General features: G+C 41.7%; 1 protein-coding gene across 1 annotated transcript in view; it reads right to left on the reverse strand.

Annotated features, from left to right (window-relative positions):
• ALK (ALK receptor tyrosine kinase) overlaps positions 1–21,631 on the reverse strand; it is a 1,045,272-nt gene that overhangs the window by 709,826 nt on the left and 313,815 nt on the right. Inside the window, exon 3 of the mRNA XM_036748712.1 lies at positions 19,391–19,558. Within this exon, the coding sequence (XP_036604607.1) occupies positions 19,391–19,558 (168 nt within the window). The remainder of the gene's footprint in view (positions 1–19,390; positions 19,559–21,631) is intronic.

Raw genomic sequence — 21,631 nt, forward strand, 5'->3', positions numbered from 1 at the left:
TTCCCTTCCCCCTCCAAAACATGGTAAGCAACTTGATATTGGTTATAGATGTGCAATTTCCATATTACTCATGTTGTGAATGAAGAAACAGTTTGCCCAAAATTGCAATTTGCAAAAGAAAAAACAAACATGAAAAAATAAAGTCCAAATAGCATGCTGGATGTGGATTGCATTTTCCATCATGGGTCTTTTGGAATTGTCTTGGATCACTGTATTGCTGAAAAGAGCCAAGTCAATCATTATTTGATCATCACACATTGCTGCCATTACTGTGTACAACGTTCTCCTGATTCTGCTCACTTCACTTTGCATCTGTTCATGTAAGTCTTTCTAGATTTTTCTGAAATCTGCCTGCTTATCTATTCTTACAGAGCAATAGTATTCCATTACATTCATATAACACAACTTCTTTAGCCATTCCTCCATTGATGGACACCTCTTCAATTTCAATTCTTTGCCACCACAAAAGAGCTGTTGTAAATATTTTTGCACATGGAGGTCTTTTCCTCTTTTTATGTTTTCTTTGAGATACAGACCTAGTAATGATATTGCTGGATCGATGGGTATGCACAGTTTGATTGCCCTCTGGACAGCCCAGATACTTTAAAGCTATCATTGCAGATTGATGAAGCCAAAAGTCCACTATTGACCCCTCCAGGTCTTTCTCATCCTATTTGTAATGAGTCAACCCTCCATCTTGAAGCTGTGGACTTTTTCTTTCCTCCTTAAGTGACATTACCCTTCAGTTAGTCCAATAACAGCAACACGATTTTGATCTGCCCACTTTCCCTTTGGTCCAATGACTTTAAATTCAATTTCTGTTTTTCAAAGTACTCCCTTTGGAGACTTCTAAATCTTTTCACATATATGGTGCAAATGATTCATGACCTCAATCAGTGTGCCTCTGCCGCTTTTAGGTTATGGGCCAACTAAGCCAATGGATAATGTAGATATCAGTGAGGCTTAAAAATTACAGAAACATAACAAAGTAATTTCTAATAAGAGGCAGGCAATCAGAAAGGTAGAGTCATAGGATTTACTTATTTTTTAATGGAAGACACCTTGGGTGTCATCTAGTCCAGGCATTTTTAACTTTTTTTGGGTTCATGGACCCCTATGGAAGTATCATGAAGCCTATGGACCCTTCACAGAATAATGTGTTTAAGTACATAAAGTGACAAAGGAAATAAATTATATTGAAATACAATCAATCAAGGGAAGGGGAAAACACATTTATTAAATACTAGGAATTGTTCTAAACACTCTACAAATATTATCTCACTTGATCCTCACAATAGCCCTGACGGGTAGGTGCTATTATTATCCCCATCACAGAGTTGAGGGAACTGAAGAAGATGGAGCTATTAAGTAACTTGTCAAGAGTCACATATCTGTGCATTATCTGAGGATAGATTTGAACTCGGGTTCACTCCACACCCAGTGTTCATTTGATCTACTGCACCAACTAGCTGCCTCAAAATAGATTTTCTTTAAAAGTTCACGAACCTCAGGTTGAGAATCAGTGAAAATACCTTCATGAGTTGCTGTAGCCAGAAGACATCATCCTCTGGCAGCTGTCCCTCTGAGAATGAGACTCTCTGCACTTAGCTAGACTAGTCTTCTGGTGGCAGACATATATTTGAGTATAGAATCCATATTCTAAGCCCTTCCTGACAACTAGGGCCTGCCAGAGCTGTAGGCCTAGCTGCATAGTTTTCAGGAACCTAGAGTCACCCCATGATGAAGAATAAGAGGAGGACTTTAGGGGATGATCCCTTGAATTTAAGGGATGATCCTTGGCATTTAGGGGATGATCCTTGGAATTTGGACAAAAGAGGCAACAGAATCCTGAAGATTCTGAGATATATTTGGTTGGTGTGGCCCCTCTTCAGGGCTAGTCTCTGTAAGATGCTGATGAAATTGAAACTTGTCTCCAGTGAATACTACCTCCCTTCAGGCATTTCATTATCTATTGTTGTGCTTTTGTTCTTCCCTCGGTGATCCAGTCATGTCCTAGCCTTTCAGAGATTGTCACAGCCCAGTCATGCATTACTTAGACTTACCTGCCCTACGGGTGGCTAGGTGGTGCAGCGGATAGAGTGCTGGACCTGGCACTCTTTCTGAGTTCAAATATGGCTTCAGACACTTCCTAGCTGTGTGACCCTGGGCAAGTCACTTAACCCTGTTTGCTTCATTTTCCTAATCTATAAAATGAGCTGGAGAAAGAAATGGCAATCCAGTCCAATATCTTTGCCAAGAAAACCCAAATGGGATCACAAAGAGTCAGAAAGGACTGAAAAACAGCTCAACAACAATAACACCTATCCTTGGCTCCCTAATAAGAGGAAGTGAATCTAATAAACTCATTTAGACTAATGGAGAAGGTCTTGAGGAGATCCTCAAGCTATATGCAAGAATATTGGACTAATGGAATCTGAGAAATAGGTATGCAGCCCATAAAAGGTGTAAGAATACTGAGCCACTTTCCCCATCATTATAAATACCATACATAGATAGATAGAGCATATGCTAAATACTATAGGCTGGGCCTGGATTAGGTGCTAAGAATACAAAGACAACAATAAAGTAATATCTTCCTTCAAGGAGCTTTTATTCTAATGGGAGAGACAACATGTGTATACATAAGTATATTCAGAATATATAACAAATGAATACCAAGTAGTTTTGGGAGAGAGGTCACTAGCAGTCAGGAGAATCAGTAAAGGCTTCATGTGAAAAAGAAGGTGGTACCCGAGCAGCATCTCGAATGAAATCAGACGTTATAAAGAACAGAGATGAGGAGGGAGAACATTCCAGACATGGCAGACAGCCGATGCAAAACAGCAAATAGGTCAATAGCCAGCATGGTTAGACCTTATTGTGTGGAGGGGAATAATGCATAAGAAGACTGGAAAGGTAGAACAGAGTCATGTTGATGAAGAACTTTAAATGCCAAGGGAAAAGGGAGCCAATGGAATGTGTGCAGTGGGTGACATGAACTTCTGGGAAATCACTCTAGTGGTTATGTGGATGATGGACTAGAGTGGGGAGAAATGTGAGGAAGGGAAACCTCAAATAGGATATTACTGCAATAATGTAAGCAAGAGGCGATGAGTGTGGCAACTGTGTGAGTAGAAAGAAGGCACCATATGCAAGAGGTGCTGTGGAGTTGGAAATGAGATCTACGCGTGATGTCTAATTTGAGTGTGAGGGAGGTGTCAGGGATGACCCTGAGGTTGAAAATCTGGATAGATGGTAGCGTAGAGAAACACATATCTGAGGTATTGAGCTGCCACTCAGCATCAGGTCAGCCTGCTGTGCCTTTACTTTAAACACAGACATGCGCACACATGTACACACACACACGCACACACACACACACACAGACAACTATCCCAAGCCATCCTGATGTTTACTGACAGTTCAGCTAGGACTCCCAACAGCACAGGAAGAAGCTGAGTCTCTTGTACTTCTCCACTTCCCCTCTGCTGATTCAATATAAAAAAATACAAGTTAAAAATGCAAAGCATCTACTGCCAATTCAAAACCAGCAGAGCAACAATGGACACTAATGAATCCTCAAATGGTTGCTTGGTTTTTCCCCCTCTACTGTCTAAATACCTGAAGTTGGGTTTGGTCCCAGAGATTCCAGAACTGGAGGATAGTCTTATGGGGTTCTAGCCTTACTCAGATCCTGATTCTCTCGAATATATTTTAAAAAATAAACTAACAGAAAGAATACCCTCATCTTTGTAGAGTAGTTCAAAAGAATGACTACAATGTTGGGAATTTTAGATCTATCACAGTAAAAAAAAAAAGCTACATAGGGCATCATATTCTTTCTCTCTCTCTCTTCCTCTGTCTTTCCACCCCTCTCCCCCACCTCTTCCTCTCCTCCCTCCTCTCCTCCTCTTCTCTTCTTCTTCTGCAGCTGCTGCTGCTTCTCTCTCTTTCTCTCTCCCTCCCTCCCTCTCTTTCTGCCTGCTTCATATTTAGCACACTCTCCCTATTTCTTATCATCTCTCCCACCATTAGTTCGAGTAAGGGAGTTTGGATTGTGAACTCCAGGAGAGCTGGGCCCACATCTAATCTTTCTTTAAATCCCTATCACTTTGGGGATTGCTCCACAGGTACTTAAATGTTTGCTAAATTGATGAATTCTTTACAGAATCATAGAGTCTCAGAACTGAAAGGGACCTTTGAGGTCATCTAGTCCAGTCTGCACGTAAATTAAAATCATCTCTACGGCACTCTTAACAAATGGTCAACCAATCATTCCTTGAAGTATTTTAGTAGGTGGGAGGTAAGGGACATCCTTTTCCCTGATGGGGGCTCATTCCACTTTGAAACAACTGCAAATATAATAAAGTGTTTCACTATAATGAGTCAACATCTGCATCTAAATAAATTCTACTTCGTTTAGGTCTCCTTTGATGGATATCCCGTTGTGATATGGAGGTGACCTTGACTTCTCAAAAGCAATCTAAGAAGAGTCCGAAAACCTGCTAATTTTACCAAGTCAGACAGGCTTTGAGTATGGGTGTAGACTATATCTATTATCCAAGAATAATCTAGGTAAATTCAGAGAGGCTCATCACCCAAGTTTTGGCCACTGGTTGGCAGATTGTTTTTTTCCCCAGAATCTATTCATGAAACTATTAAGGCAGAGAGGGGGTTGGGATCTGAATTGGTAGAGAGAACAGGCATAACAACAAAATCTTGAAGGTACTTGAAGGTCTTCATGTATGTGTTTAGTATGACACTTGCCTTTAGGACTTTTGAGAACTGAGTTTATGAGGGGCTGAGCATCAGATTCTCTCTGTTTAGTTGACTACCAAAACTAGATAGAAGGAACGCACAGCATAGGTCTTAGGATTGCTCAAGAGGGAAGGAAGGAGGTGGGTCATACTTTTAGGCAAGTAGGGCCATTCTGTATTCTGCAAATGTTTATAAGGTTGGCTCTATTCTTCTTTAACAATCATTCTGAGGAACACCCTCCCCCATGCCCCCAACATGTATGTCAGACCTCATTCCCCAAACCTTAAAATATGATGTGATTTGGATCAATCTCTTAATTATCTCCATAGGTATTGCACAGAAGTCTTGGTAATAAGCCTTGTCTAATTTCTAGTTTGAAAGACTGTTGTTGTACTCATACCACTAGATTCAGGCAAGATTATCAATGAATTCTATTTGATGGACATTTACAGTATTAAGTACCTAGTGTATACCAAGAATTCCACTAAGTACTTGGGATAGAGAGACAAAACATAAAGGTATCTCTGCCTTCGAAGAATTTACAAGGCTACTGGAGGAGGAACCTATGTTCACAAATAAGTAAATATAAAATGTATGCATATTGAGGGAGGGAAGCTGGTAACAACTGAGGAAAGAAAGGGAAATCATAAAAGACTTCTTGGCAGAGGTAGTATTGGAGGTGGGTCTTGAATGGAACTAGGAATTCCAAGAGTAGTAAAAGACTGAAGAGCAATATTTTCCCCGACAAAGATTATTTGCATTTTAATAAGGAAAAATCTTTTCACCTTTCAATACAATAATTACTAAGATTCTATTCCATTGGGAATAAGACTTCTAGGTCTCAAACTAAAAGCTCAATCTAAAAAAAATAAAAAACTAAAAAGCAGCAGTCATCAAAACTATTTGATGTTGTTTAAAACAAATATACACACATACATACATATGTATATATGTGTATATACATGTGTGTGCACATATACATATCAATGGAGCAGGTTAGACAAGGGAAAATCAGAAATAATGGAACTCAACATACCAGTGTTTGATAACGAGAAAACATAAATTACCAAGGAAAGAATTTCCTATTTGATAATATCTTCTGGGAGAACTGGAAAACAATCTGGTAGAAAATTGACTTAGGACAACATTTTACACCATATTCCAAAATAAATTCAAAGTAGATATGTGACCTGTATACCAAAGAACATTCTATTAAGAAAAAATAGAAAAGAAGCAAATCATATACTCTTCACAGTTATGGGTAGGAGATGAATTCTTAACCAAAAATGGTTAGAAATAATTACAAAAGATACAAATTAATAACAGATTATATTAAATTGAAAAGCTTTTGCACAGACATCATTAATGTATCAAGGATAGGAAGAGAGATGGTTGGCTGGGAAAATCATAAGAATTTAGTATAAATGATGTATAGATAATTAAAGGAAATATATAAGTTCAAAAGCTATTGCCCAATAGAAATATGGTAAAATGATATTAACAAAGAGTTCTCAAAGAACCAATTGAAAATTTTCAACACTATGGGAAAATATTCCAAATCAGTAGCAATAAGAGAAATCTAAATCAAAACAGCTTTAGATTTCCCCTCACAGCGAGCAAATTGGTAAAGTTGATGTGTTGGGAACCAAAAATGGGCTCCTTAGTGATTAGTTCAACAAGTGCCCTTGAATAGTTTGGCTTTTGTTCTCTTTGAGTAATTCATTGAGTCTTACTAGGTGCTAAGCCCCAGGCCCAAACCGCTATTAGGTGTAAAACCTTAGTGGGTGTGGATTGGCAACTAAGGTGGGGCCCAAGGTGGGGATAACTCCAGGGAGGGCCTAGTTTACCTGTCTGGGAGAGCAGAGGCTTTTAGACACATGGGGTTTAAGTCCTCTTTGTGACGATTCTAGGTCACGTGGGTGAGTCGCATGTGTGACTCACCCCTGACACTGAAAAAGATATAAAAACCAGGGGTTGGCTGTCTGTTCTTTGGAGCTCTTTGTCACAGCAGTGGTGGCATGTGACTCTGGGCCAGTCTGAGCTCCCGGGCTGAAGCTAGATGTTGGTAACTATGAATCTGTATTGGGTCTGTCTGTTGATGTTTGTAATTTGTTTGTATTTTGTTCTGAAGTTCAGGGTGCTGGTTTTTTTCCCTGAACTAAGTGAATGCTGTCTGTATGCTGGATTAAAGTAAACTTGTCAACCCCTTCACCTTGCTTTCCTTAGTTAAGCAGATCAAAAGAACCTGTGCTGTTGGCAGCTTTCCAGGTGCTGGCTGTGGGTGGATCTTACACCCCCACAGAAGCTGCTACCCGGATTGTGGAAACTGTTGACAAAAAACATATATAGTTAATGTTGAAGGACGTATTGAAAGACAGGCACGTGTGCATTATAGATAGAACTATGAATTAATAAAAACAATTTTGTAATGTAATTTGGAATTATGCAAATATAGTGACTAAAATCCCCATAAGCTCTGACCCAGAGATTTCATTGCTAGCTACATACCTTTAAAAAGGTCAATGGCAAAAACATCTGTATACAACAAAACATTTATAGTAATATTTTTTTTCTGGTAGCAAAGAACTAGAAACAATGTAGATGCCAATCAATTTGGAAATGACTGCACAAATTGTGTTATATGAATATAATGGAATATTACTGTGCTGCAAGAAATAATGAGAATCACAAATACCAAGAGGCATTGAAAGACTTACATGAACCAGCATAAAGTGAAGTAAACGGAGCCGAGGAAACAATATACACAATGATTTCATCAATGGAAATGGAAATAGCAACAAAACAATTGAAGATGCGTGCTATGATGTTACCAAGGGCAACAAGGACCTCCAAGAAGAGATGTGAGAAAATGCCCTCCCCCTCCTCCATCAATAGGCAGGTTGCCCATGAGTGAGGAACGATACGTATAACGTCAGATTTTTTTTTAGATATATTGATCAGCTTTGCTGATTTATTTTTTCTCTTTTTCCTCTTTTTTTGTTCTCTTTAAATTCTTTGTTATAAGGGATGGCTTTCTAGGAAGAGGTGAGGAAAGGGACACAGTGTCAAATTTAGTTGATGTAAAGCCAAAGTATATCAAGAGAGACCCATTTTTGAAGGATACCCTCACATCAGTTGACAGGCCAGCTGAAAGAGTTTATTTTTCTTTTGGGGGTGGAGAGGGGAAAGGTAACTTCCCTCAACACCCTGAATATCACACACGTGTGTGTGTGTGTGTGTGTGTGTGTGTGTGTGTGTGAGAGAGAGAGAGAGAGAGAGAGAGAGTGCTTTCCCATTAATGTTCTCAGTCTCAGATTGTCAGAGCCTAGAGAATAGAGACTGTCTGATAAGCTTACTTACTGTTTCACCAACTAGCAGAGGTTCACTGCACAAGGACACTTCAATAAAGGCTTTCGATGACAATCATGATAACGAAATCACATTTATTAAAGGACTATTCCAGGTCCCTTTAGAAAATAGAATCCTTGAATCCCAGAATCTCAAAGTTGGAAGGGACCTCAGAGGCCAGCCAGTCCAACTCAGAACAGAACAAGTATTTCTCCTGTGACTTCCCCAAATGGTCATCCAGGGTCTGTTTAGCAACCTCCAGGAACGGGGAACTTACCACCACCAAGGCAGCCTCTTTGGCCCCAGACCACCTCATCTGCCTCCCCTCCCTCTCCTGACCAACCCAGCCTCCCCAGACCATTTCAAACCTAATTACACCTTCTTTCCCCAACTCTTGTTTTAGTCTCTTCCATAACCTGCTCCTGATTCTTCTCAGCTTCTATCCTCTCCTCTTACTCAAGCCTTATCTCCCCAGTTAGAGTGGCCCAGTTAGATTTCCTCCTCTTCATTTCCCCTGTCTGTCTTGACCTAAGTCCAGCTTCTCTGGCTTTTTGTTGTGCTCCTCGGTCTTTCTCTCCTACCCTAACCCAGCCTGTTCCCCCATTCTTCTTTCCCAGCTCACCCTGCCCTCAGTCTCATTAATGACCCTAAACCGTACTAGAGAGAACCTAGCTTCTCTATTTCCTCTTTGCCACCCCACCTGCTGTAAGTATGGCCTGGTTCCCCAGCCTCTGCCTGTGACAGAATCTTGAAGACCCTTCAGTCTTGGTCTGACTAAACATCTGTCACTAAGCCTCACATTGACCAGGATCTGCTGCCTCTCCCTACCCATATACATCCAATCCAGCTTCCTTTTATTCCTAGTCTGGTTTCTCTACCCTTTCTTCTTCTGCCAATCCTAAGGTCACTCCCCTTAGCCCCAACTTCAAAGAACCTATTACAGAAGAAAGAAAATGGCCATTTAGGGTTGGTTTGTTTACTTTTTGTATACTTAAGGCAAGTTTATCTAGGCCATATGTTATAGAGATACAGGCAGACTGGAAACTGGTGGCTTGAGTCTGATGATATGGGTCTGAACCCAGGGTAGATAAAACATCATGCTGCTGGAGCTAGAACCACAACTCTTTCACCATGGTTCTAGAACCCAATTTAGGATCTACCTTCCCCATCCTTCTCCCAATCACATGCTTCCCAAGGGGTAAGATACTTGACTCTAAAAAGAGTCCCATCCTTTCAGCCACCAGTTCATCTTGCCTGGGATTTAGAACCTTCTGAGGCTGGGGAACTTTGTGGAATAAGCATTTCCACTCATTCTCATTTTGAGAATGCTTCTTATTTGACCCAAATCTGTTGCTACTACAAATAAGAGGGACAATGTCACACTATTTACCTGGCTGCAAAGAGTATTGGACTTGGAGTCAGGAAGGCCTGAATTTGAACCCTGCCTCTGACACTCACTATGACCCTGGGCAAGTCTTTAACCTAATAGCCTCAATCTTCTAGTATATAAAATGGGGATGATAGTAGCACTTGCCTCAGAGTTGTTTATGAGAATGACAAGATAGCATACATAAGGGGCTTTGTAAAACCTAAAGTATCATAGAAATGCTAGCTACCATCATCATTGTTAATATTGTATTAACGTAAGCCAGGTAACTTTCAACACCACGAGGCCGTTCCTTGACATTTTGGAAGTGGTGGTTGGTTCTGAGAGACCATGGGAGCTGTTGTTTATATAGAAGACTTTTTGAGGAGAGTGTAATCTTGAAAGAGGAATCCACATGAGAATCTGGAACAGATTTGGCTTTCCTGGGCCTATAGGCCTAGTTCCTGACAATCCTAGGTCTTTCTAGGGAAGTCTGAGGATCAACACAAGGTGGGGACAAAGTAGGGAGGGGAGAGAGGAGAGGATGGATATATACCACACCTAAATGTCAAAGGTAAAGTTCAGGTGTGTTTTACTAGTCATGCTAGAAGACCTAGAAATTTTCATTCTTCTGTTTTCTTGCTAACATGACATGGTTCTATTATCCTTAGCTATTCCAAGACCTCAGGATGCAGTAGAATAGATTCAAGGGGACTATATAGTCTTGCCCTCAGGCCCATCTATGCCTGAAAAGAGTATGCCCATCTTCTCATATCCTGGGCCTGATTTGTCTGGTTTAGATTGTAGGACCTATCTTACATTCATGGACTCGTAGGAAGTCAGAGTTGGAAAGGATCTTAGATGTCATCTGGTTTAACCCAACTTTCTCATTTTCAAGGTCAGGAAACCGAGTTAGAAAGGTAGAAGGCTCTGTCCAAGGTGACACATTAACTTAGTAGCAATGTTGGGACTAACACCCAGGTATATTGATTCCCCACTCTTATCACTAAAGCCAAGCTTCTGGTGGTTGGTGTTTAGTCATTTCAGTTGTGTCTGACTGTCTGTGACCCCATCTGGGGTTTTCTTGGCAAAGATATTGGAGTATTCTGCCATTTTTTTCTCCAACTCATTTTACAGATGAGGAAACTGAGGCAAACAAGGTGAGGTGACTTGCCCGGGGTCACACAGGTAGTAAGTGAAGCTGTATTTGAACTCAGCTCCTCTTGATTCCAGGGCTGGCACTCTTATCCACTGTACCACTTAGCTGCCCATGCTTCTGGTACCCGAAGTATAAGAAAAAGAGAAGCTGCATCTGCCTATATAACTCCCCAAAGACAAAAAGTGTTCAACTTAAACCATTCCCCTGGTACTTCTTAAAAAGTCACAAACTACCTCACCCTAAATGATTCCCTACCATTTTATTAATTTATAATATTGTGGTCCATCAAGATTATCATTCTTTATTATCTTGCTGCTCTGAATTGTATCTCGCTTATTATTCTCAGTTCCAGGGACCATAAATTAAAACCAGTCAGAATTTATACTCCTGTGGTTCATTATCTGTGATTGCTATTATTCTCTCTGCCTTCCTCCAGCCCTTCCTCTGGCCTATCCACATCCTTTGACAAGAAATATTACAAAAGGATCTAAATATCATCCAACTAATAAACGTGGGATTAAAAAAGCCCCGAGCCTATGACACCTTCCTGCCACTTCACCACCCACTTGCACTGTCTTTCTTATTGGAGCCTCTCCGTCCTTTTCACTGTAGCAAAAGGTACCACATCCACCCAGAGAGATAATCACAGGAGGGAGAGTCTGGCATTGTGAATGCTGCTCTTTGCTTTGCCACTGGGCAGCATCAGAACTGCGAGGGATGCATACATAGAGATAGAGATGAGATAGAGACAGAGATGATAGAGATGATAGAGATAGAGAGGAGATAGAGACAGAGATGATAGAGATGATAGAGATAGAGATGAGAGAGGTAGAGGTAGAGATAGAGGTAGAGAGAGGTAAAGGGAGATAGGGGAGATAGAGGAGAGAGAGGTGATAGAGATATAGATATATCCGGAGTATCTAGTCTAACCCTGACATCATACACACAAAAAGAAAGTGAGGCACAGGGAGAGGAAGGAGTATATCCAATGTCCCATCATGGGTTGGTTGTGGAGCCCATGATAGAGTCCAGGCCTCCTAATCCACAATCTATTGCTTCTTCTACCACATCCTAAATCACTGGCTCATAGACTCAGAGTGAGAAAGAACCTCAGAGGTTGTCTAGCCCAACCTTGTCTTTTTTTACACATGAGGAAACTGTGGTCCAGGGAGGCTAAGTGACTTGATCTCATTTCTCACCTCCATGCCTTTGTCTTGGCAGGACTCCATGCCTGGAATGCGTTTTCTCCTTAACTCTTCCTCATAAAGTCCCTCTCTTCCCTTTAAGAAGGTGCTAAACCATCATCTTCTGCATGAAGCCTTTTCCTGGTGCCCTCCCTCCCAAATGACCTGGAATTTAAATACTTTCCAATCCAGTCCAATAAACATTTATTAAGTTCCTATTATGTGCCAGGTGCTGTGCTAAGCAATGGGGATAGAATTAATAAAAAGATAGTCCCTACCCTCAAGGAGCTCACAATCTGAAGGAAGAGACAACGCATAAAGGGGGGGGTGAGGGGACACCAGGGGGTAACTGGTTCAGCAACATCTTTTTTTATTTAATAAATTTATTTTTTATTTTCAGTCTACAACACTCAGTTCCACAAGTTTTTGGGTTCCAAATTTTCTCCCCCTCCCTGTCCTCCCCCTTACCCTCAAAGATGGCATGGAATCCAATGTAGGTTCTACGTATACCTTCACATTGACCTCATTTACATAATAGTCCAGTTGTAAAGAAGAATTATAACCAATGGAATGAATCATGAGAAAGGAGAAATGAAACCAAAAAAGAGAGCAAACAGTTTGCCTCAATCTGCATTCAGACTCCATAATTCTTTCTCTGGATGTGCACAGCTTTTTCCACCATGGGTCTTTTGGAGCTGTCTTTGAACCTTGAATTGGTGAGAGGAGTCAAGGGCTCCGAAACATCTTGCTCCATGCAGTTAAAATTAGGCAGGGCAGCAAGTGCAAATAAAGCGAGCTAAGTCCGATTTCTGCCCCTTCGAAGACCTAGAACTTTTCATTCTTTGGGAGGAATTTGGTCCTCTTCCCTCTAGTCCAATATATTTGTATTATATATATATATATATATATATATATATATTCCATATATATACACAAATATATTTCACATATACATATATATACCTACATATGTATGTTGTTTAGTCGTGTCTGACTCTTTGTGACCCCATTTGTGGTTTTCTTGGCAAAGATACTGGACTGGTTTGCCATTTTCTTCTCCAGCTTATTTTAGAGATGAGGAAACTGAGGCAAACAGGGTTAAGCGACTTGTTCAGGGTCACACAGCTGGTAAGTTTGTGTGTGTGTATACATACATACATACATGTTTTATATGCATATATATATACATACACACATATATACACACATATCTATATAGAGATACACATACACATTGTTGTCGCCATCATTAGAATTGCAAGCTCATGGCAAGTAGGAATTAGCTCATTCTTTGTACTTATATTTCCAGTGCCTAGTAGAATGCCTGGCACACAGCTAACCAATAAGAATTTATTAAGCATCTACTATATACCAGGCAGATGCAAAGACAAAAAATACAGTATCTGATCTCAAGGAGCTCACCATCTAGAGACAGAGCCACAGGCATGTCTGAATAGGCTGTATGATATATAGGATAAATTGGAGAAAATCAGAGGGAAGATATTAGCATTAAGGGGGATAAGGAAAGACTTCTTGTAAATAGCAGATACTTAATATATATTTGTTGATTGATTGCCCCAAGGAAGACAGGTAGGAAATGGCAGAGTCAGGATTCATTTGTGCTTTAGTCTCCCACCTTATAAAATGGGAGAAACCCCCCAGTTGATGTCCTTTAGGTTCTCCTGTTCCACCCTTCCCCACCCCCACCCCATTGGACATCTGCCACCCAGAAGCGTCTGTTTGTATTCATCAAGTTGTCAGACAGCTTGATAAAGTAGATGGAGGTACCACTTAATTTCAGGGGCAAAGCAATAAACCTTTGCAGTGCCCAGAGTGAAATTCCACAAAGCAGGTAGAATTTCACTAGAAGGTAATTGTCACCTATCACCCCTTCCCCACTATGTTGGCCAGTGACCAAAACCCATTCCAGATTACAAAGTTCTAAAAATAGAACTAGAGCGAGGGCCCTCTTGTAGGCAGAGGGAGCTATTCCTAAGGGCATGGGGTGCCGTGGGTCAAGAAATCACAGAAGGGCTGAAATATGGCGGCCCACACTTTCCCTACCTCTCCATGCCTGAACACTCTCCCCCCTTCCTCTCCCTCCTTGGAACCTTAGCTTCTTTCACTGCTCGGCTCATGGGCCAGTTCCTTCTTGGGGCCTTGCCGGATGCCCTCAGTGGTAGTTTTCCTTCCTGCATCCTGCCTAAATCACTGCTGTATTCCTTTGATATACATCCTTGACTTATTTTATCTGTGAATAAGCACTGTTCTAAGTGCTAGAGATATAAAGAAAAAAAAGCAAAGGACAGCCCAGTCCTCAGGGAGGTTACTGTCTGATGGAGGAAACACCATGAAAAAAAATGTCTCAATAAGATATAGGAAAAATAAATTAGAGATTTAACCTATAGGGAGATTATCTGCAGAGGAAGGCATTAGCATCAAGTAGGACTGGGAAAGATTTCTTATAGAAGGTGGGATTTTAGATGGGACTTGAGAGGGGCCAGGGAAGCCAGGAGGCAGCCATGAGGAGGGAGAGAATTCTATGCATGAGGGACAGCCTGTGGCAATGGCTGGCATTGGGAGATGGAATGTTGTGTGTGAGGAACAGTAAGGAGGCCAGTGTCATTGAATACACGGTGTGTAGGGGGTGGGAGGTGGGAGCTGGGGAAGGAAGGGACATGGTCGAAGTCCAAAGGATTTTATATTTGACCCCGAAGGCAATGGAGAAGCACTGGCATTGACTGGATAGGACCTATTGATTCAAAGAGCTCAGGGGTTGGAAGTTGAATTCTGGATCTAGGGTTTACTGCGAGTTCTTGACCAAATCACGGATCCTCCCTGAAGATCACTTTCATCATCCCTAAATTGGGGAGGACAATATCTGTACTACTGTCCTCATGGGGCAGTCTCTACATTCTACAGAAATATGGGTTTATAGTTAGTTAGCCTGAGGAATATGAGAATAAGATTAGGGTGGGACGTGGGAGGTAGGAGGGTCAATTGTAGGACCACAAGATCATAGATGTAGTGCTAGAAGTGACCTTGTCCAAGACCTACATTCTACCATTGAAGGCCCTGAAAGATTAAGCGATCCACATGCATAACCAGTATTAGATTGCTTGCTGTCTTGGGGAGGGGAGGGATGGAAGGAGAAAAATTTGGAACTCAAAATCTTACTGAAAATGAATGTTGAAAACTATCTTTACGTGTAATTGGAAAATAAAATGATATTTATATAAAAAAGATTAAGTGTTCTACCCCAGGTCCCACTAAGGGTAAGAAGCAAATCTGGGATTCAAATCCAGATCTTCTATCTCTAAACCCAGTGTGCTCTTCACGCTGTATTATATGCTACATCCTGCCCAGCTTTGCAGGTGGGATGGGAAGAGAGGTGGTGTTCTTATGGGCTGATGTGTGTTTACTCTGTGTGTATAAATATATGTATGTGTGTGTGTGTGTGTGTGTGTGTGTGTGTGTGTGCCCAAGAGAGAGAGAGAGAGAGAGAGAGAGAGAGAGAGAGAGAGAGAGAGAGAGAGATCAGGAACTACTTTCTCTCTTGCTTTCCCCCCAGATCCCCATCAGCGTCATCTCAATCTTATTGTCTAATCCAGTCATTCCTGTAATCAAGGGGGCCTCAAAGCCCGTGGCCTTTGGACAATCGTCCCAATCTTCTGTATCCTAGGAACAGACTCTGCATAAAAAATAACACAAAAAACATTGTAACATCTGTTTACCCTAACAAGAAGTCCCCAATTATTTCCCTCTGTGGAATAGAAATCCAGCCTCAATTGTGGGCCAATATTTCTTGTCCCTTCACTGAGTCTAAGAAAAAGGCCCTGTGAAAAGATAGATGGGCTGAGTTCTGCTCTGATCTCTCGTTCTTTGGGACATCAAGGCAAGACAGTGCTTCCAATTGTGGTTTATCAATCAAACTAATATTTATTGAGCACTCTGTAGATATCCAGCACACCACTACAAGGTGTCCATGGAGAATGAAGGAGAGAATATTTGTAAAAGCCTCTCGGCTCCTAGAAGCAAATGCAAAGCAAACATGGGGCGCCAATAGCAAGCGGCACAATTGGAAAAGGCCCTCCAATAATCCATATCAGGCAGACTGATCAGAGCAGTTCTCTCACACATTTAAGGGATCTACTTTGGGGAGGTGTGTGTGTGGGGAGGAAGTTTGTCCAACAAATCCCAAATCCCATTTGCACCACTTGATAAGGCAGTAACAAGGTCAGACTGATCTTGAAATGGAATTTAAATCCTCCTTTCCTTTCAATCCACAACAGATGGGTTAAGATGGAGTAGGAGATAAACCTGAGCAGGAGTACAAGAGAAACCAAGCATAGGAGTCCTGGGCCAAGGATTAGATTAGCAGGGCTACATGACTTCAGAATGGAACAGGGATGAAGCAGAGGACTGGCAATAGACAGATTAGTTTTTCTAATTTCCAAACATATCTATCTTCAAGGCCAATTAGTTTCATATCTCAGAATGCCAGGCTACTGGGTAAAACTTCCTTGGGGGTAGTGGGTTCCTTCTATTCCCTCCTCACTCTGGATAAGTATATTCTACTTTTCTGAGTAGATCTCTCAGCAAATCCCAGCCCAGAATGGGTTCAAGGTTGAGAAGAGAACCAAGGGAAGTCACTAGCACTTACTGCCTGTCCCATAGCGCTTAGAACATTCTATCTTGTATTATGGTCATTCAGCTGAATTCAACAAACATTCATTAAGGGCCCGCTGTGTGCAAGACATAGAGCTAGGGCTCAATGTTTACAGGTCTTATCTCCCCTACCACATCAGCTTCTTTATAACCCCCACAGCCACTAACATAATGCCTGAGATACAGTAGGTGTTTAATAACTAAAACATTCCTCCTTTTACCTGCTCCCTCCTTGAATACATTCTTCACACATCACTGCCAAATTTACCTTCCTTCTGCATGATGTGGCAAATTACTGCTCTGCTAAAGAAGTCTTCCAGGGCTCCCTACTGCTTAAAAAATAAAGTTCACGCAGCTTTCCTTGCCTTTCTCCATCAGGCATTCACCTGCCTTGCCATCCCTATTGCCCCCCCCCCCCGCCACTGTGCTCCATCCTAACTGAACGAGATCTGTCCTCCTTGCTTTAAATTAGGTCATTCCACATTCCCAGAACCTCCTTCTTTCTTTCCCCTCTGTTAATTGTTGAACTTCTACTAGATGAGGTGGCAAATCTTATAGCACAATGCCAATGTCAATGACTATTACTATTATTTTTAGTCTTATTCTTCATCTCTGGATCCATATTCTCTCTATGCCTTAAAGCCCAGCTCCAAAGGGCCCCTAACACTACAGAATCATTGAGCTTTAGAGGTGGAAGAGACCTAATCAATCATCTCATTTAATCTCCTCATTTTGTAAAGGAGGAAAGCGAACATCATGATGAAACCTAACATTCACACAGCGCTCTGTTTTGCAAAGTGCTAGACATCTCTCTTCTCATTGGATCATCACAATAATCTGAGACAGGTTGTCACGCCCATTTTACAGATGAGGAAACCGAGGCAGAAAGACATTAAATCACATAGCAAGTGTCTGGGGGCAGGCTTTGATTTCAGGCTTTCTAACCACTATGTGCCCAAGACTGGACACATGACAAGTGTGAAGCTGGGGCTAGTAGCCCAGTGTACGGATTCCCAGTTCAGGGCTCCTTCCCCCAGTATACTGTAGGTATAACCCTTTGGGAACTAGATCAAAATCATTTCTGCCTTCATATCCTCCAGGATCTAGCACAGTCCCTTCTACAATGAGCATTTATTAAATGCTTATTGCACTGAATTTAACCTCAACAAAATCCTCTTTTTATTAAACCTTCCAGATTATTTTGATCCACACAGGTACTTCTTTCTTTGAGTGATTCTGTTAGCCATGCCACACTGGGGCATTTGTCATCATTTTTAAGCCTATTTTGGCCCGAACTTTAGGCAAGTTTTCTCCTAATGAAAACAAGAGGATCTCCAAGGTACCTTCCAGCTTCAGTTCCTAGAAGTTAATGAGACCTTAGGGGAGAAGCCATCCCCACTGTAGATCAGACCACAAAACTTCTCAAGTGGCCACAGAGATGCCCCAGTGATATATGAGACAGTGGTATGCCACCTTACAGTCAGACCTGCACAATAAAGAGACAAAGTGACTCAAAGAAAAAGTGATTTGGCACCTGGGCCCATCATGGACCATCCTCCTATTATCAGAGTGAGTCCCAATCCCACGGAGGAGCATTCCCTAGGTGATGCTTTACTCCTCCCATCCTTTCACATTGTCATCTTCATCCCTGGAATTGACACAGGATCACAGCACAGCCCAGACCATAGAATAAAAGATTTAGAGCTAGAAGAGACCTTGCTCTGAGATTCAGTTGATCACAGGGTTTGTCAGCACAGAGCCCTGTCCACTACTGAGCATCTATAATAATCCAGTGGAGTGATCACTCGAAGCAGCAAATAGTCAACAGGTGTGCCATTTTGCAATAGCTTTGCCTTCCTAATTATATTTGGTGATGTCTAATGAAGAGAGAAACTGCCTTACTTTTTTCACACACTGAATGACCCAACAGCAGTCATTGCAGAAAGTCTTACATGGAATGGTGGGGGAGAAGGGAGAGGAAAGGTGGTTTGGGTTTATAATTGTGTGAAAGGCGATCCAGAGGGTGAATGATCATTTATGCATAATCAAGGGCTGACTCTTACTTTCCTTTGACCATTTTTTCTACAACTGTGCCCTATTCCCTAAGAGTAACACCACCACCACCACCACAGCTAGCATTTATACAGCACTTTAAGATTTGCAAAACACTTTGCATGTGTTTTGATAACATCTCTTTTGATAACGATAGGTATTATATATCCTCAAAACATTAAGGACCCCTATGGCAGGGCTGCCTAACAGATGGGGCAGGTACGATGGTGACCCTCTCCAAGGGGCAGAAACAAGGCAGCTATAGCCAGTGGCTAGCAAGGGAGAGTGGATGAGCAAGGGTGCATAAGGCTCAGGGATGGAATCACCAGGGCCTCTGTCTGCGTACATAGAGGTTGCCAAGATACCATTTTCCTAATATTTCATTCTCTCCTGATCCATCCATGCCACCCCCAGTCTGGCTCAGCATCAGCTGTAGTAATCACCAAGTGCCATGCTGACCTACAGCTGCTCTGGCATTCAAACACAGAGTTGTCACAGCCTGCAAAGGCCACCAGACTCTTCCCCTAGGTAAGCCAGCTCTCCTTATTCCTTCCCCCTTCTCTTCCTCTGAAATATGTAGCTGATTACAAACCAAAGGAGAGGAAAACAAACACCAGACACTCCTAAGAGTCCAGGAAGTGAAGGGAAAACCTTTATCTGCAGTACTGACTGTAGAGGCAGGTTATTTCTTTTACCATTAGTCCATATTTCTTTTACCACTGATGTGTGATTCTCTCCTGTTTCCTTTAACTGTTAAAAAGACCAAACCCCAATAAACAGACATTTTAGATGTTTCCTTTTGCATGCCCCAGAGCCACCTCCTGTCCCAGAAGACCTCGAACCATTATTCATTACCTTTGGGCATCTCCTCAGAATGAATCACCGCAGGACCATCACCGAACAGGTTCATTTGGGAAGCCTCCTCAGAAGTGAAGTGGCGCCAAGACCAGTAGTGGTTTCTGTCTTCCTGTAGCGGTGGTGAATACTCTAGCTCACAAGGGAAATCAAAGTTGCACTCGAAACCTGAAAGCACAGACCATGAGACCAAGAGTCAGTTAAAACAGCATTTTCAACCCCTAGCCAACTATGCTGACATAATGATGTAGCGGTACTCAACCCATGTAGTTTATCTGGAGACCTGAGTTCAAATCTAGCCTCAGATATATCCTAGCTGTGTGATCCTGGGCAAATCACTTAACCCCATTTGCCTCAGTTTCCTCAAATGAAAAATGGGAATAGCAGTACCTGCCTAATAAGGTTGATGAGGTACTTGTAAAAGTTCTTAGTATAGTGCCTGGAACATAGTAAACACTATTTCAATGCTTATTCCCTTCTCTTCCCCTTTACTACAAAAAGTCATTGAGTTATACATAATGTGATAATTGGAAGGGAAGTCTCCTGCCACCATCCCTCCTCCTCATTTTACAGATAAATAAACAAGACCCAGGGTCTAAAAAAACCTTTTCATGCTGCACTCCTCACTCCCTCTCACCATCCCCCCATCCTCATATTCAATCTGTTGCAAAGGCCTTTTAATTTTACTTCTATGATATCTCTTGCCTACACCTTTACCAATGGGGTGCAGGCCTTCAACATCTCATGCCTAGACTACTGCAATGATCTTCTGGTTGGCCTCTCTGCCTCAAGTCTCTCCCCAGTCCAGCTGTCAAAGTGATCTTCCCAAAGTGTAGGTCTGACCACATCACCTCACAGCTCAGTAAACTTCAATGGCTCCCTATCACCTGAAGATGAAATACAACATCCTCTGTTTAACATGCAAAGCCCTTCATAATTCTCCCTTCCACGTATCCAGTTACCTTACACCAAGTACTCTTTAGTTCAATGACACTGGCCTCCTTGCTATTCCTAATATAAGATACTACATCTCCCAACTGAATATTTTCACTGGCTGTTCCCCATACCTGGAATGGTCTCTGCCTGTTGATTTCCTTCAAGTCATAGATAAACTCCTACCTTCTACAAGAGGCTTTTCCAAATTCCCCTTAATTCTAGGGCCCTCCTTCTGTTAATTATTTCCAATTTTCCCTGTACATAACTTGCTTGTGCAGAATTGTTTGCAGGGTGAGTGCCATAAGAACAGGGACTATCTTTTGCCTTTCTTTGTATCTTGAGCATTTAGCACAGTGCCTGGCACAGAGTAGGCACTTAATAGATGCTTACTGAGTGACTGACTCAGTGCCTACCATGTAGTCTATTACTCTATACTTATACTATTATATTTAATAAATTTTGTGAATTTACGCATTTTAACAGCAACCTTCCGAAAGCAATGCCTCATACCTGAAAAATAATTGTCGTTTAGAGAGATAGACAGATAAATGGATGGATATAGACCAATATATAGCTTGTAACCATTAATAAAGTACCATCATTTCAACCCTGTAGTAAACATAGTAAAACTTTTACTATCTCTATTTTTCAGTGAGTTATATGAGGTTCAGAGAAGTCAAATGAAGCGGTGCAAAGGATAGAGTCCTAAGTTCAAATCCTGCCTCAGATATTATGTGACCCTGGCCAAGTCATTTAACCTCTGCCTTACTCAGGTTCCTTGTCTGCAAAATGGGGGTAAAAATAGCATCTATCTCCCAGGGTTGTTTTAAGGATCAAGAGATAATATTTGTAAAGCACCTAGCACAGTGCCTGACACATAAGTAGATGTTTAATAAATGCTTCTTTTTTTTCCTCCCCTTCCCCTTTTCCCCTTCCCTCCCATCACACAGCTAAGAAAGAGCAAAGCTTGGATTCAACCCAGGCTTCTTGACTCTATGTTCAGAGTTACTGAAATAAAAATTCTTACTTTGGGGATTTTAGCACCAGGGCAAACCAGTAGGGTGATGTTTAGGGGACAGGCAAGGCACATATCTCCACCTCAAATCACACCACAGACAGGGGCAACTGGCCTAGTACCGAGTTACGAGTAAATCAAATAATTCCCAGTCACACTGGCCATGCTATTTAAGGTGACTTTTTTTGCGGGGGGGCAGTTCAGGGCAGGGAGGAACTCAGGTTCAACAATAGTTGATGGTAAGCATCTTTTTGCTCTTCAGTCTGTATAGATTTATGCTCATGAGCTCT

This window comes from Trichosurus vulpecula, chromosome 3, assembly GCF_011100635.1.
Source record: "Trichosurus vulpecula isolate mTriVul1 chromosome 3, mTriVul1.pri, whole genome shotgun sequence".
Lineage (NCBI taxonomy): Eukaryota > Metazoa > Chordata > Mammalia > Diprotodontia > Phalangeridae > Trichosurus > Trichosurus vulpecula.